We start from the raw sequence: 16,504 nt of genomic DNA on the forward strand, positions 1-16,504 counted from the left end.
TTTTTTTTTTTTTTTTTTTTTTTTTTTTTTTTTTTCCTTTTTCCTTTGTACACTTAAACAAGTGTTGCCTGTATCTCAACCTGTAAGTTCTCTTGCTTCTGCTGTTCTTATTCTCTCCTTCATCACACTGGTGGGAGGAACGAGCAAACAACTGTGTGCTGCATCACCACTGGCCAAAGACAACCCACCCCACTAGGGAGAACTATAAAGAAAAAAAAAAAGCCAAGAAAAAATTGTGCAGAACCTGTCTGCTCTCCTGAGCTAACTTGTGAGAAATGTGCTGATGAGAAAAAACGCACACATGAACTGGAATACTGTCTGCTTGATTACATTTTGCAACTTACACAATGAAATAGAAAGGTAAGATACCACTGACACCTCTCAGTGCTGTCACTGCAGCCTCGTGACTTCAGTAAGACTTACAACACATTTGCCCACCAAACAGAAGATCTGTAACACACTAAAATGGCCCAAAAGCAGCTTTCCTAACAGCTTACTTCAAAAGACAGTACCATTTTTTTTTTTTCTGTAGAACCAACTTCTGTACAAGTGTTAAAATACACACAGTGTGCACATTACAAGTGTATCAAAGACACACAAAGGAGGGATATTAGGTAGTTAAGTTAGGTGTACTGCTCTACCTGCATTTACAGTCAATGTAAAGGAACTCCAGAGGGCAATTTGAAGTACTTATGGTTCCACCTGGAGTCTTACAATGAAGAAGTCCTTTTCCTTCTATCTCTACTAACCACAGAGGTAACCAAGGCAGGACACCACCCTAGCTTAGCTAGCTATCTGAAATGTCTAAGCGTGGGTAGCTTAACGCCCCCCAGGTATCACTGGGGAACCAAGATGATTCAGTTAGCATTTGAGATATCCGAAGTCCTTAGAATAATTTGAAAAGTTAGGAGATTTTGCTGTCATTTCCTTGTTTACACTCACATTTGCCATATCCTTTTTTTTTCTTCTCCCCTGATACTCTCTTCTCAATCTGTCCTGGGTAAATTGCACTGTGAGGTCAAAGCTAATACTGTACAGCCATTTTGAGTAATTACCTGTTAATGACTTTGTTTAAAAAAAAAAAAAACAAAAACAAACAAAAAGGAGACCAGATCAACTATAGCATATGAAGCTAAGAGATTTAGACTATGTGCTTTCCTTCTGCAGTCAGGAAAGTATGCTTATTTATTTGTTCAATAACGAAAATGTGCCCATCCTCATATCAAACCCACACCCAGAGATAAGAAGAATAAGCACTTGCAGGCAGGGATTTGTCAGCAGGAAGTCGAACATCTGTTGCAGTCAGTCACTAGTTTGTCCATGTGTAGACAAACAAGATCGATATAAAGTAATAGTTATCTGACTGCACCTTGTATGAGCAATGCTTCTTCTAGGCACACAGTGCAAGGTTTCTTTTTTCCCCCCCGCTAATGTATACATGCAGTTTCAGGGTATAGAAGTAGGCAACAAATGGAGATTTTTTCCAAATAAAAAGACTCACAAGAACTGATAGCTGGTTAATAACATTTGTACATGTTTTTGAATGCAGTCCAACTTTTGGAGTTGCTACGTTTATTTCCGCACTTGATCAATAGACCTACCACTAAGGTGAAGCTGTGTTCAGGAAGAATCCCATACAGTTCAACAAGCTTTGCTCTCTTCACACTGGGAAGGTCAGGAAGTCTCTCATGAATCCAATCGATATTTACCACTTGCTGATGGTTCACATTAGCTGGCAAAGACTTAGCATCGTATAGAATCAATGGGGGAAGATTTGGCTCTGGCATAAACCTAAAGATGAAGAAAAACTTGTTCAGAAATATTGTCAGTCAAAAGCTAATCAAGAAAGAAGAAAATACATACAGTATCTTTATGCTGACTTGGAAATTACATTGTTGTCTTTCATAAAATATTACAAAGTCATGACAGGATGTCAGAGGTCAGTTCATCAGCTGTTGCAAAGTCCCTATTCTCCTAAGTATTTGCAACTACTTGTCAAAGTCAGTGATAGAAATGGATTTTTTATATTAAGAAAAGCAATAAAAACAATAGTTACGGAAAAAAACTTATTGCTTTTGACATCAAGCATGAACTGCAGATCTAAACAAAAATAGGAGTGGACTGGCAGGGAGAAACCCAGATTGACAGCCAGCCACCAGAAGCCATCTGGGCAGGCTGCGACCTTTTCCGTGCGGGCCTGAAAAACCTTGATGAAATCCCATGCTGTGCTAAAAGCAAAGTTACTGCACTCATCAGGGTGTCTCCACACAATAAAAAGCTTGCTTAAAGACAAGGCCAATTCAGATCACTGCAATAACTCTGCAGTTGAAGCAGAAACCTCACTTTTACCTGATCAAATGAAGGGTTCAAAAATTTCATGACAAGGGACATGAAACACCCTCTATAATTTTTATTTCAAATCTGTCTAAACACAGATCTTAAGTCTGATGCATAACACCCAAACAGTACTTTACCCAAAAATCTGAGTAAACAGATTAATACTGATCATAATCTAAGCACCAGTAATAATCTCTCTGGTCTTCATTTGAAGTATCTTAGACTAGCCAGTATTGCACAGGTTTGCCTAACTTTTCTTCTGCATTTGTTCCAATCAGCCTTGTTAAATAAGTCAGCAACTACCACCTTAAGAAATTCATAAAATGACTACTGTCTTTCCTGCTGCATTTCTACAATTGCTATTTGGAAAAGCAGATTCAAACAGTTTGTAGACTATTTTCAAAATACTTGCTCTGCATCAGTAAGCGTGTATGTACAGTTAACAGGAACACAGAACTGAGAGGCTCTCAAAGTTCTGCAGAGCTGCAATTCTCCAACTGGGAAATGATCTCTGGGAGTAACAGGAAGATTGAACCTGACATAAAAAGCCAGGAAACAACTAAGTTGCACAGCAGATAGGTGTCTCTAACCATAGGATGATGGAAGCATGCAAAGAGCAGTAGAAGAGGAGCTCAGAGACCTGAACAGTCACTGAGCTGCACTCTAATGCCCCATCCCATCCAGACACCACTAAGATTACCTCTTGTACAAGAGCACTCGCAGATACGCTGTTGTTTTGCAGCACTGACCCTTCATTCTGAACATTTATTCCCAGCAGCACTGCTTCCTGACAGTTATGCCTTTTTCTCTTGCCCTCTGGATAGATTTTCCTTAGTTGATTGTGTATGGCTGTGTATGTTTGACTTTGCTGAGAGCAGATTATAGACTGTTCACACAAATCTTTAGCAATCAACTGTAATGACTGCCATCTTACATCAGGGGAAGGCAGTAAGTATTTAGCTGGGTAACAACTTCAGTAGGTCTACGTAGATCTTAAAGTACAAATCTGCCTATGAATCCTTATGCTCCTCAATGGTGGTTAGGATTTTCAAACAGTGGTTATGACCACAGAATTTCAGCATGAAGAGGCAGGGCCTGCTATATGAGAATCATTTCTCTCAGAACATATTTAAAGCAGGAACAGTGATCATCTCAGAATATTCTTGCATTTAATGTCAGACCTTCTTAACAATATGTGCACACTGGCCAAAAAGCAAACCTTCAAATCACCCACTTTGAGCTGAAATACTCCACATTAGTGCTTAGGAAAGGCTTTTGTGTCTCATTACTGCTAAATCCAATCCTATGGAATCTAGATGAGAACTTCTCAGACTCATACTGATTCTGATAGGTCTCTTCCCGCTGGAAGGAAAGTTTCCACACGCATTACACCAACTTCACAAGCTTTTTACACTGACTACGTATGATATATGCAATAAGTTTTCAGTTCTTTAAAAAGTAACTTCATTTAAAAAAAAAAAATACCGATAATCTTGCTTTCCCTCTTTGTCTCTCATTGGTACAGTGCATCTGAAATAAAACAAAACAAGTCAGACACGAGAAGAGGTACACCACTGGATTCCCAACAAAAAGAAAACATAAGCCTCGCCTCATGAGGATCAGAGGAGTGCCTTAAAGCCACTCCAGAGCAAGTGTGTATGTACAAGGGCAGTCACTTTCACCCAGACACTGCTCGAGGTAGCACACAAACTGCTGAGAAAAAGCCTCAACAAGTTTCTATCATTGAAGAGAGCGTGCTTGTGATCATTAGTTTTAGAAGACACAAGTTGAGCGATATCAAGTTATCTCCCCGATCTGGTCACTAGGCATCCCCTAGCACTCTGAAGCTGTTATTACTGATATTTCTCCAAAATAAGAACTCACCCAAGCTTAGAATCAAATGCTCTTGTTTCATTCAGAACTGTTCCTCCATTTTCAAGTTCTTTAATTTGCCTCTGTATTTCATAGTCTGGCAGAAACATGAGAAAAAAGAATAAGCTTACTATACTGCACTATTAGCTTTTGTACACTCCACTATTTCATTTTCCACTGCTGTGCAATAATGTTAAAGTCAGTTGTTTTAACCTTAATAAAAATCAACAGCAGTAGATGCAGGCAGAATTATTAGTCACTGTCTTTCTCTCCAGCACTATTTCTTTCTTTGCATGTTTTCCTCATCTTCTTTCCTTTCAATAGAAAGCATTTTCTCCCAGGCACTGCAGACAGGCCATACATTTCTAGTGACCTTTCTTTCCCTTAGTGGAGTATACGGAACAAGAATTCTCACATTCTCCTTGCCAGTTATATTTTGGAGATGTAATGATCATCCTTTCTTGCTCATATCCAACTTGCATGTGAACTTCACGCATGCAATTTACTGTACATGGTGGAAAGCTATCACCTGCACTGAAGGACAAAGAGCCACTGCTAACATATCTCAGAGCCAAACTAAGCCCTGAATCATCCGCTTGGATCTTCTTACAGGCAGAGGGATAAAAGTTAAACCTACAGACTAACGTGACTGCTATCCCCAGAGCATTCCTAACTAAGATTCCTTCTGTCAGGGAGCAGCAAAAACAGGGCTGCTCCAAAAGGTGGGACAAGCCTAGAGCCAAGGACCACCACAGCACAGGAAATACCCTTGCATGTCTGAGCAATGTGGACAGATGCATGTGCTACTAACAGGACTTGTTTGATAGTCTCAGACAAAGTGAGGGTGTGAACTGGGTCCAGGGTGCACCCAGGGAGTTCAGTCAGACCGCAGCAGCAAAGGCCAGACCATGGACTGGAAACAAGGCTACAGCACAGGTCCAAGGTTCATCAGGAGGCAGCACTGGAAACTCACACATCTGTGACTAGGTCAGGCAAAATCTTAAAGGCTTGAAGAGGACTGCTAGGCTAGGGGGAACATGCGTGGATGGGACACCCAATAAAGCTAGTCAGGGCATTTAAAGCCAACCAATGTACTCAGACACCAATTTTACTGAAAACTCCAAGTATCCGACAGTGCTCCAGTTGGAAAGAAACCATCATTTACCTATTGCTTTTGCCAGGAATCTTATGCTATTGATATTCTTCACTTCGGTTCTTACTCCGTAAGGCTCTCCAGGGCGATGCACAGAAATATTGGCATCCACTCTCAGCTGACCCTCTGTAAAAGGAAACTTAATCAACAAAATAGTCCACCCTGTAAACTAGAGTAAAAACCCTGGCGTGCATTAATAAACCTCATGTTCTGCGCAGAGCATTAATAGCAAGCTTCCACACTCTGAGAAATGAGTAACAACCTGCTCATAACAGCTTTCTGTTTTGATTCCATTTCAAGCTTCTGCCTCCAATCATTCAAATTTCTCTGAGAATTCAACCTTTTTACTTTTGGTATTACTGTTCATAATTCTTCTCTGAGAAAACTGTATGGCACAGTGCAGGACATAGCAAAAACAGCTTTGATTCACTGCCCTTAAAAAAAGGGCAGAATTAGACAAGCGACTTAAAGCAGTGCACTGCGAGCTTCCATTCCTGTGAAAACTACAGAGACACATTTTGGAATTACAATTTGGTGTGTATATACTACTCTGTTGTGGAATGCAAGAACTTAGTTACGTTGAACAGTTTTCACTAAGGTGCCTTTGGAAATTTACAGCCCAAGGACAAAATGTCAGAAACTGTGGATTTTTTGTAATTTTCTTTTTCTTCAAGAAATCACAGCCTTTTCCCTTCTCCAGATTTCCCTGGCTGCCACAAACATTGAAACTGAATACAAAGTTACATACAAAAACGTCCTACACTCCTAGTTCAAAATGGGCTAAGGTCCTCAGAGATCTCTGATGACTCAACCTCAAGTAAACAGGACTTTTATCTTTTTAAGGTTTCTGCCTCCAAAGTCATTCCTTCCATTAAGAGAAGGTTTGCCACAGCTATTCAAGTGGTGGGAAAAACAAACAAACAAAAAAGGTTATATCATAATTAAACATAATTTCTTCCTATATGCAGAGGGAACTTTTGTAGCCTTCCTGTTTGTGTTTAATTACAAGTAAATGATGTTTCCAGTCAGTAGCACTATTAAAGAAAACACAAAGTAGCACAGATTTAAACCTGTGAAAAAGTCTACGGCTCAAAATCCACTGCGGTGAACAAATAAAAATGGACTGGAGAGCATGTAGTACATGTTGAAGAAGCAGGCTGGATGACAGTGCATTAATTTCCTCTGTCTTCAAAGAGTCCTTGCCAAACACAAATGAAGGACAAAGGCTATAGAATGACCCAGCATCTCTTCCAGGACAAGTTTTGCATGTGCTTCCTCTCTGAGGTAAAAGTAGTTGCTACTGAGCAGGAATATACTTGTCCTGTTCTTGCTACTACTTGAGACACAGCCTGCTTCCACTTGGCTGTAGGTGTCAGTGGGACATAATAACTAAGTTAATCAGATAAAAATGAAAGGAGAGCCTGGCCCCAAATTCTTTTTTAGAAAAGATTTTTTCCTTAAAGCCCACTTTAAGCCCAGCTTCTTTTCATTTTCCAGTGTAATCATCTTTTCATTGTCTACTGAATTAACAGTGTATAAAACTTGTCTTCACAGAACACGCAAATAAAACAAGTAAAATATGAGCACGTAAAATCCTTATTTGAAAACAAGTAATTACGATGAAGTAAAACATAGTAGAAAGCTCTTAAAATGCCACTAAGAAAAGATAATTCAAATACTTTAAAAGCTGACTATATGCAGGAAAAAAAGGTTCCTTACACTGGAGTCTTTCTCATAACATCAGAAATCTCAATGCAGTGGAAGATACAACTGTGTAATTCCAGAGGCAATATTTGGACCAGATACAGAAGTGACAAATGATGATTTACATTAATGTCCATAAAGGCCTTTGAAGAACTGTATCAACTGGCTGTTTAAAACTAAGAACTGCGCCCCTTCCTGATGTGTGTAACACTTGGTGAGCAAAGATTCACAAAGTGGGCAAGGTGAAGCACTGTATAAGCATATAATGACTACCAATTATTATTTCCTCCTACATTAGATTAGAATTTGCATCACTAGCTGTCATTCCTTGAGTCTCGTTAGTCCTTGGTGGACAGATCACTCTGACTCAGTTCTCCAGGAAACGCAATCATTTAAACTTTGGCCTGATTCTGCTGCCAGATCAGTGCAGCCATCCTTCTCAAGCCCAAACAAACACCCAGCTTAAGTTATGAACACTAGCAGACAGCACATAAACATGCAAGGGATGAATGCCCCAAGCTGCACTTCTAAAACTTGAGCAGAAGCCTGTTTGCTACCTGTAACTATGGGTTGGTTGCAAATTTTGGTAACATTGGGACTACACAAAAATGGCATGTTCCAAATCATCCAACTAAAGAGACAGGAGACAGAACCATTAGTCAGGAAGCTGAACACATGCTGTGCACATGTGCTGTTTAGACTGGAAAAAAACTATCAAGAGTTTCAGAAAAAAGGGTTGGTGCCAAAATGAGGGATTCTCCAAATAAAGAGATCTCAGAAAGATGGTTAGAGAAAGGTGGGAGAAATCCTGAACATCAGTGAGATGTGTGGAGATAAGTGCCTGAGGATGCCTAGGGACCTTGGCTGCTAATGCCTGAGACTGATATCTGCAAGCTGGCTGGCTGCATAGCATGAACCAATACAATGTTCTGCCAAGCCCCCCCCAGATCAGCAGTGATCTCCCTAGTAGAAGGCAAGTTAACACCTACTGAACATAATTCTAGAAGGGGAGGGACAGAGCGAGCGTGTGAAACTATCAAGCATGGTAAAAGCTGAGATCTGGTTGATTCTTAGATTGACCCTGATATCTGCTTTAAGTTGCCATTTACTCCATCTCACACACACCATTGGAAGCTTACTGTTTTTACATCAACACTATGGCCAACCAAGACTCCACAGACAACTCAGAGGATGATCCATACTCCTACTACTCTGTTGGAGCTAAGAGAACTAGCTTCCGTATTCTGTACCTAGTCCTTAACACATAGCTTATGTGCTGCAGCACTGTAACAAGCAGCATGAGGACAGACAGGGAGAAATACCTGAAGAACCCTGAGGACATGCACTCCTGTCTAGGTTTTTCCTATAAAATCTAACAGTGCAAAGCTCTGCAGAGGAAAGCAGGCCCACAAGCACATCTGAAGCACGGCAAACATTGGGGCAGGCTCTGGAGATTTTAAAAACAACAGCTAGAAAAGGCTACGGGTTATAAGCAACTGCAGAGCAAAATAACCAGAAGCTGCAGAACTCCCAGAAATGCAGAGAATTACAGGTGACAAGAGAACATGCCCTTCCCCCTCTGTACCTGCCATGATTGCCTGGCTGCTCCCAAGCGTCTGAAGAATAAGCTGAAGCTCTCTGACTGCTGCAGCTGCTTCTTCCCCACAGCACATATCAGGCTCCATGACAACCTCCATGAGGCCAACTCCTATCAGGAAAGACAATAGATTTCCAACAACAGCTTTTGATCTCAGCATATTAGAGTATAACTGGCTAAACACGTGAAAGCACTTGGGCTTTTTTTGAGAAAAAAACAAAACGAAATAAGTGTATTATTTAGTGACTGTCACAATGGACCCAGGTACAGATGGCTATAAAAACTTTTCCTCCTTTTCTTCAATGAGCAGACAGTAGTCTACCCTCTGACTGACATGCAGAACAGGCACATAAATTCCTCTTTGGCTCTCCTCTGAAGCAACTCCAATTAAAAGCCTGATTGCAGACTCGAACGTATTTCTCTTAAACCAATTTTGGAACAGGCAGAACTGTAAAAACATGTAGTAGTTTTGAGTTTCAGTATCCCTTTCAAAGAACACTACCAGCCACAGCCTTTCACTTCAATGGACACTGAAGCATGATGCCCATTAGGCTTGCCATCCAGGCCACAGCCTTTTATTTTGCATTAACTTGCTTCATTTTGTTTACAGTTTCAAGGCTTGAAGAGAAAATCTACATATTTTTCAAAGCTAATAATTACAAGAACTGTCTATCAAGTTCCAGCAGCTACTCTTATACACTAACTTCATTCATTTATGCTCTAGGATACACTTTTTTTTTTTAAAACACCACCTACAGTAGCAAGAACTTACACAGCTGAGTGGCTCCTACAGGACTGTCAGGCATGAGCAACTCAAGCTAACAGATCACTAATTGCTGTTGCAAAATGTCATCAACCAACTGCAAAAGGAAAGGCCTATTAAACATTACCCTACTTCAAGTGTAATGTGGTTTCATTTTCAAGAAGGGAGATAACAGGCTGTTTTTATTTTTCACTTGTTTTCTGTCATTCATTTACTTCTAAAAACTAATCTTAATATAGAAAGGAGGAGAAAAATAACAGCACAGTCTAAGCTTACCAGCCCTGTTCAAGTCAATGAGAGTCTGGCTCCTTGCATCATCATGGAGACTTTTCCCACTGTCTTGCTCCAACTGAATTTGTTTAATCCTCACAGTTTTGGTCACCATCTGGCTCATCTTGTTATCCTTGCAGAGACTGTATGACAGACTCCCATTCACCGCAAGAGGAACTCTTTGCTGAGTGATTTGATAGCCAGCCTGTCAACAAAATCAACTTTATACTCCAATAAAACATTCACATTATAGAAAGCAGCAGCACGTTCACGTGCAAGTGCAATAGACTGAGAACATTAAACTGAAATTGCAACATCTTACACAATGACCAATATCAGAGGAAGGAACACATGCAAACAGGCGAATTCACATGTTATTTTGCTTAGTTGGGAATGAAGGAAGCTATAAGACGGGACCTGAATCCAAATTAGCTGTGAGATCTGGGAAAAAAAACATAAGAGCTCACCCTAGTACAAGCAAGCATACAATACTATCCTAACATATAAACAGTCAATAATCAACTGCATGACCACTTGACAACAATGACATAAATTTCACTGACACTGCCTTGGTGAGACAAATAGGCCAGAAGAGGTTCTCCCACACTCGTGGTTCTGTGATCATGGTCAATTTTGTCTGAAGAAGTGAGTGTACTCAACCCAAAAAGCTGAGACTATCGCACATCTTCCTATCAGGCTGAATCTCCCTCGCTGCCAGTTCAGTAACTTACTCATTAGAGTGGAAGAGAGCGAGGCAGTGTGGAAAATAAATAAATAGATAAAACGAAGAAAACAACAAGACTCAGTTACATTAACGCAGCAATTTAAAAGCTAAACACTGCAACCCCACGCGAAGCACACAGCTAACAAATGCTACCTCACATGCGGGACTCCCAGCAAAGAGGAGACTACTAGCCAGAGATGGGGCTGCCACTGGCAAGGGACTGCAATCACTGCACTGATGTAAAATTACACAGCAGGCTCCAATACTGCATTAAGGCAGGGTCCCTGTCTCTTAGTCCTCACCAGCCTGTTACGCCCCCAGTAGTGAGAACTAAAAGAATTCTGCCAGATGCCAATGAGCTGGGAAAAGCCTTTGCATATTTTGCTAGGAGGAAGGGTTCACCCTAAGATTTAGAGACGGTGACAGTGCAATGGCAAAGAGGACAATGGCCTGGCACACTGAATAGCTCAACTTCTATATGTAATAAAGTGCATGACCTTCTAGCCATAATCAACACAAAAAGAATCCCAAACATAGAATAATTGACTGTAGGCAGGCTATACTAACCATACAGCTCTTCTCACCTCCTAAACCTTCTCATTAAAATGAATTTTTAAAGCCTGAAATGCTGAGTGACAATAAATAACAAGAATCTCAGTTCCTATCCAAAGCCCTATTTTCACAAGTAACAATAATCCCATTGTCAAAAGACCCTAAGAACAGGATTTATTTTATCAGCTCTATACAGCTCATTAGCCTAAACTCTGCATCTTATTACAGAGTTCCCAACTGGACTGCTGCTCTGTGAAAGCACGTCAGGTGCTTTGTTGCCAATGCTTTAAACTATAGAAGCAAGTCACTAGAAAACCTCAATTACTAGCATTCCAAGCTAATAAAATCAGCATCTCCTTGACCAAATTTCCATCCTTATTCAACAAGAGGCTCCTATAATTCATGTTCACAGACAATGGCTGTTCACAAGATGCTGTACACTTTTTCATCTTACTTTTCTCCTTTACACACTCAAATGTTTCTTTTGGAGGACAAAACTTTTTCAATTGGAGCGTACGCAAAAGAGGGATAGCAGGAGAAATCGTAAGAATATTTGAGGTTGCTTTCTTTTTAATAGCAGAAATATCAAAGGTCTCAACATCCATTCAAACATCAACATGCAAATAAACCTGTGATGTCTCTTAAAGATGCGTAAAAGAATTCTGAAAGCTGTGTTTATTTTTTACCATCTCATTTTTTTCTCCTTCAGGTCTAGAAATGGGTTTCTACAAAGTTTTACAAGTGAACAAAGTACTGATAATTCTAAGTGATAATTCACATTCCCAGTAGCTCCCTACAGAGCCCCCACAAAACGGCCTCTCTTAATGTCTCACAAATATTAGCGAAGACATTCCCAGAAACAAAATGAGCAGTCAGGTTAACTTCACAGAAGACTTGCAACGCAGAAGAGAATAAAAATCTAGGTCTCAGATAACTGTAACATCATTTTCTTTCCAAGATGGGAAACAAGTGTATTTGAAAGCTTTTTGTGCAACTTCAAAGCATTTCTAATGCCAGAACAAAGAGTGGAAGGAAGAACAATGTGGTTAATAATACAACACCTATATATGCTTATATGGGACCTGAGCAATCTCCTATTCTGCTTCTCTGGATGGCTGGGATACCTCACTTAAAAAGATGATAAGCTAACATGACTGATCTTTCTCAGATTAAGGAAAAAAAAAGCAAGCAGATTTTTTTCTTCTAATGCAGTCAACAGGTCTTCAGCCTCAAATCAGACTAAGTGAAACTAGTGTCCCTCTCTTTGACAGGTTCTTGAAAAATCAGAATAAGCTGATAGAAAGAAAAACAGTTAAATTAGAAAGAAAAATTTCTATTAAAATTAGAGGAAAAAAGATTTAAACACTTCTGCACCCTGTTGCAACAACAAAGTCTCTTCTTTATTTCACTGTTTCTATACCTACACCAAATGCAGCAAATCACATTTCATTTGAAGTGACACTTTCTAACAAAAACATAAGCTACCAATCAACCCTCAGTTGCCTTCTTTCTTTTTTATTATTGGAACAACAGGCTGAGCAAGTTTTAAAGGGAAATTAAATATTTTCAGATGCTTAAGCACAAACAAAAAAGACACCATGATGTTTATGCCACTGAAACTCGTTTGTTATACATTCACTGTCAAAGAAGGACTATTATCAGACTGCTTCTATCCCAACAGACAATTAGTACTAAACACCAGAAATGGAAAACTTAAGGGGCAAAGCAGCTCCAGCTCCCAATTCAATTATGCTAAGCCACCGGAATCGTGCAGCTAAGCAAGGAGTCAGCAATCAGAGCAATCGTATTCCATCAGTGAGCACCAGGGTACAGTTGTCTATTCATCAGGGCACGGCACGGCATCCTGTCGGGGTGAGCAGAACTCTGACTAAAAAACAGCGAATGAATGAAAGGATTCTTCTCCTGTCACTACCCACACTCCAGACTTGTCCTTTCCTACAGCTGTAAAGGGACTGGTTACACTGCGTACTTACAGGCAGATCTGCATAGAAATAGTGTTTTCTGTCAAACAAGGATTTCTTGTTTATGGTGCAGTTGAGTGCCAGGCCTGTCATGACGGCTGCTTCTACACATCTCCTGTTGAGAACCTGAGGAAACAGGACACAAGGTTTTGCTCGGATACTCAGTATGCAACAAATGTTTCCCACATACTGCCTTACATGAAGTATGTATTCAGTGTTGCTTGTCTATAAACACCACAACACTTCTTTCCCTGAGCGAGTAGTTCTACTCATCATTAAAGCTGTGGTAGCCACAAATCTGCAAAATTTTAAGATGGAAAAAACACCATTTTCATTTTGGCATGCACCTGAGACGATGTGCACTGTTTTGGGGGGCTGCTTTTGCTATCACCGCAGTACTCTTGCATGCTCAAAAATAACAAGGCAAATAATAAAAAGCAGTAATAGACTTGCAACTAGCTGTCATGTCATAGTGGGAGAACTGTGGATCTGCATTAGGGACTGCACTGCCATTTCATTACAATACCTCCAAATGCCTGTAACCACTGAGTCACAGTGACTTCGTGAGAGTTCATATGCAGATGTTCTTAACCACATATGTGCTCTCTAAAGCAGAACCAAAGAGATGTCAACTGATCCCATAGCTACGAGTACATGTGTGGGTTTCTAGGACCCAAGAAGCCACAGCATTAGGTTCTTGAGGAATGCCACTTGAGCTGAAGACCCAGCAAGGCTTTCACAAGGCAGCTGAATGCAGTTTCTCACAATGAATCCATCATTCTCAGAACTACATCCTTCTAACTTCTCAGCAGGCATAGGATCCACAGCAGGAAAATTTCACTCCAAACAGTGCTAACAAGCAATGTTTCATAATTACAGCGTTTTTCAAGTGTGCTCTTTTTAATTTAACAGTTGGTTTAACTAAAAAAAAAAAAATTGATAAGACTGGATAAAGGAGGAAAAAAAAGACCAAGTTAACCTTCATGCAACTCTGACATGTTCACACACAGGATTTTTAAACAGGAACAAAAGCTTATCCATCTTACTCTACCCTGTAGAGCTGCCAAGAAGGCAATTTCAAGTATAAGCATTAAAGGGGCACATGATGTAAAAGCATTTACCTGATTTCACCTGCACTCACCAAGACATAGTAGACTTAAATACTATTTTCTTCAGTGTGTTTGAGAATATTTACTTTTGAAATTTACCAGACTGGTTTCTGAAAACAGATTAAGCAACTGTACTTCTTCCACTGCCCAGGTGTCCACCTCAGAAAGCTATCAATTTGCTTTACTCCTCCAGTACAAAAAAAAAAAAAACTTCCACTGAGAAATAAGAGAATCATAGAATCACAAGGTTGGAAATGACCTGTAAGATCATCCAGTCCAACCGTCTCCTCATCACCATTGCCACCACTAGCACTAAACCATACCACGCAGAAACTCTTCATACAACAGAAGCTCAAAATCTGCTAACACAGACCAGAAATTAAATATTTAAGACATCAACAAGGTAACTTCCAGATCTTTAGTGTAGCTATATATGGCTTACTACAACACCTTACCTGCTGGGACACATTTTATTCATTAAACATTTTTAAGGACACAGAGCTAGTTTTAAAAGAGATAAGAGAAAGAACAATCCCCCTTAGAAATGGATGTGCAACACAATGAATGCAATTAGTCCTGACTGTTATCAAAACAGCTAACTTCTGAAACTTTGTTTCAGTATCAGAGCTGCAGTTCATCACACAGTAGATGATCCCGCTTTCAGCAATTAAATGCTTTCAGACAGAGCAGTAAAGATACTATAAGAAAGCTTATAACAGTGCTTATTAACCATTGAAATGGTTTAATGTTTAAAATACCACTACATTTCTAACTTAAAAAGCAAATTTTCCTCATTCTAAGGCCTCGTGGCATAATACTATTCAGCTTTACCAATTAAACAACTACACCCATCAGCTCTTAAACCAAAAATCACTAAGGCTCTACAAAGACTGAGGAGACTTGAACCACCACTGCATCAAAGTGCTGAACTCATGCTCAGTAACTTGCAGCATTTCCTGACCACAAAATGCTTGAGACTGATTCTAATTTGAGAACAAGACAAAACCCGAGCTCTAAACTGCAGTCCATTAGAGCCTTGTGGCATGTTCTGCTGGCAGAGTTCAGACAACGATTACAACACAGCTATCATCTTTGATCACTTCCTCTTGAGTTTTTGCCTCAAGCAAGACAAAGCCTACCTTACACATTGTGCTAGGAGAATACAGTTCTAGGGTGGAAGGAATAACACCCGTATACTGACTGCTTACATGTCTAAGAAGCTTCCACACTACAAGCTAGTGAATCACTTTGGAGGCTCTGGGGAAGAACTGGCATAAAAATGCTAAGAATTATTTTCCATGTAGTATCACAGGTCACTTACATGCCTGCAAAGTATACCTTTCCACAACGTATTGAATCACAGTAGCTTCATCACTGTAAACAGATCATTACTGATTCATTAGTATCACTTGGTGGTATTTCTTAATTGACTCATTTCTTGTGGTGATAGAAGTCACTGCAAAATTCATCTTTCCTGCTGTGCCACATGGAGATGTTCTTCTCCTGCCACATTTAACTAAAATAACTAGTAAAAGATTAAAAAAAAAAAATCAGATGACCCTCTAGCTCCTCAAGAATCAAAAGTTACCTAATACTGCTCCATATCTCAAGTGACTATCACTACTTATTCCAGTACTTGATCTATGCTGTGCATACTAAGAGAGTTGGCTAAGCAAACTACTGATTTCCTTCAAACTGATTGAGCTTCTTCAATAATCTTCAGTGATAAATATCAATCTAATAGGTAAACCTTCCCACATACTAATGGCCTGAAGTAAGTCCCTCCAGCTTGTATATCTGGTAAGCTGTTATTAAGCTGACAGCTTTGACTAGCACCAAAGATGTAAATTACTGGCTTGAACTGACAAGCTGCCAGTCAGATACACTAGCACAGTGGCTGGCCTTGAAAGGAAGCTATGGAGCTCCTGGAATAGCTATGGACCAGAGAGCCTAGAAAGCCATCTTAAATATTCCTGGTCTTCTAGAAGAGAAGCACATTTCCGTGGTATTTACTTCAAGAAGTTCCTGGGAGTTATCACAGTAGGAGGTGTACCTTGTTTGTACTGGAAACAAAAAAATAAAAAACCAACCTCAGCAACGGCATCTCAACAGCACCAATGCTTCCCTTATAGCTGTGCTACTCTGCTACAGCATCGTGGTAATGGAGAGTTGAGGGAACAAAAGAACAACTGAACTACCATCTCACTTGTTCTAATACTTGTACTTCTTTATATCCACTTCACAAGGACAAAGATTCTTTTTATAAATGCATCTTTATTTGCAAGGTCAATTTAGTCATGGCCTTGGTTTTAAACAAAACTGTTCAATAGTTCTACAAAACTATATATAATACCTTAAATGGGATAAATTCCAACCAAAAGCAAATTTTGAACAGTTCATTTTTCCATCAATAGCTTAGCAGCAGATGACTATTTACTCCT

At 39.8% G+C, this 16,504-nt stretch overlaps 1 protein-coding gene across 1 annotated transcript in view; it reads right to left on the reverse strand.

Annotated features, from left to right (window-relative positions):
* Positions 1 to 16,504, reverse strand: part of GATB (glutamyl-tRNA amidotransferase subunit B) — a 43,423-nt gene that overhangs the window by 14,711 nt on the left and 12,208 nt on the right. Inside the window, exons 3-9 of the mRNA XM_042871789.1 lie at positions 12,967 to 13,080; positions 9,703 to 9,901; positions 8,652 to 8,774; positions 5,375 to 5,488; positions 4,222 to 4,306; positions 3,823 to 3,867; positions 1,602 to 1,791 (exon numbers count right to left, since the gene is read on the reverse strand). Coding sequence (XP_042727723.1) covers positions 1,602 to 1,791; positions 3,823 to 3,867; positions 4,222 to 4,306; positions 5,375 to 5,488; positions 8,652 to 8,774; positions 9,703 to 9,901; positions 12,967 to 13,080 — 870 coding nt within the window. The remainder of the gene's footprint in view (positions 1 to 1,601; positions 1,792 to 3,822; positions 3,868 to 4,221; positions 4,307 to 5,374; positions 5,489 to 8,651; positions 8,775 to 9,702; positions 9,902 to 12,966; positions 13,081 to 16,504) is intronic.

Source organism: Lagopus leucura, unplaced genomic scaffold (genome assembly GCF_019238085.1).
Source record: "Lagopus leucura isolate 7727_CA_CO unplaced genomic scaffold, USGS_WTPT01 Super-Scaffold_100004, whole genome shotgun sequence".
Lineage (NCBI taxonomy): Eukaryota > Metazoa > Chordata > Aves > Galliformes > Phasianidae > Lagopus > Lagopus leucura.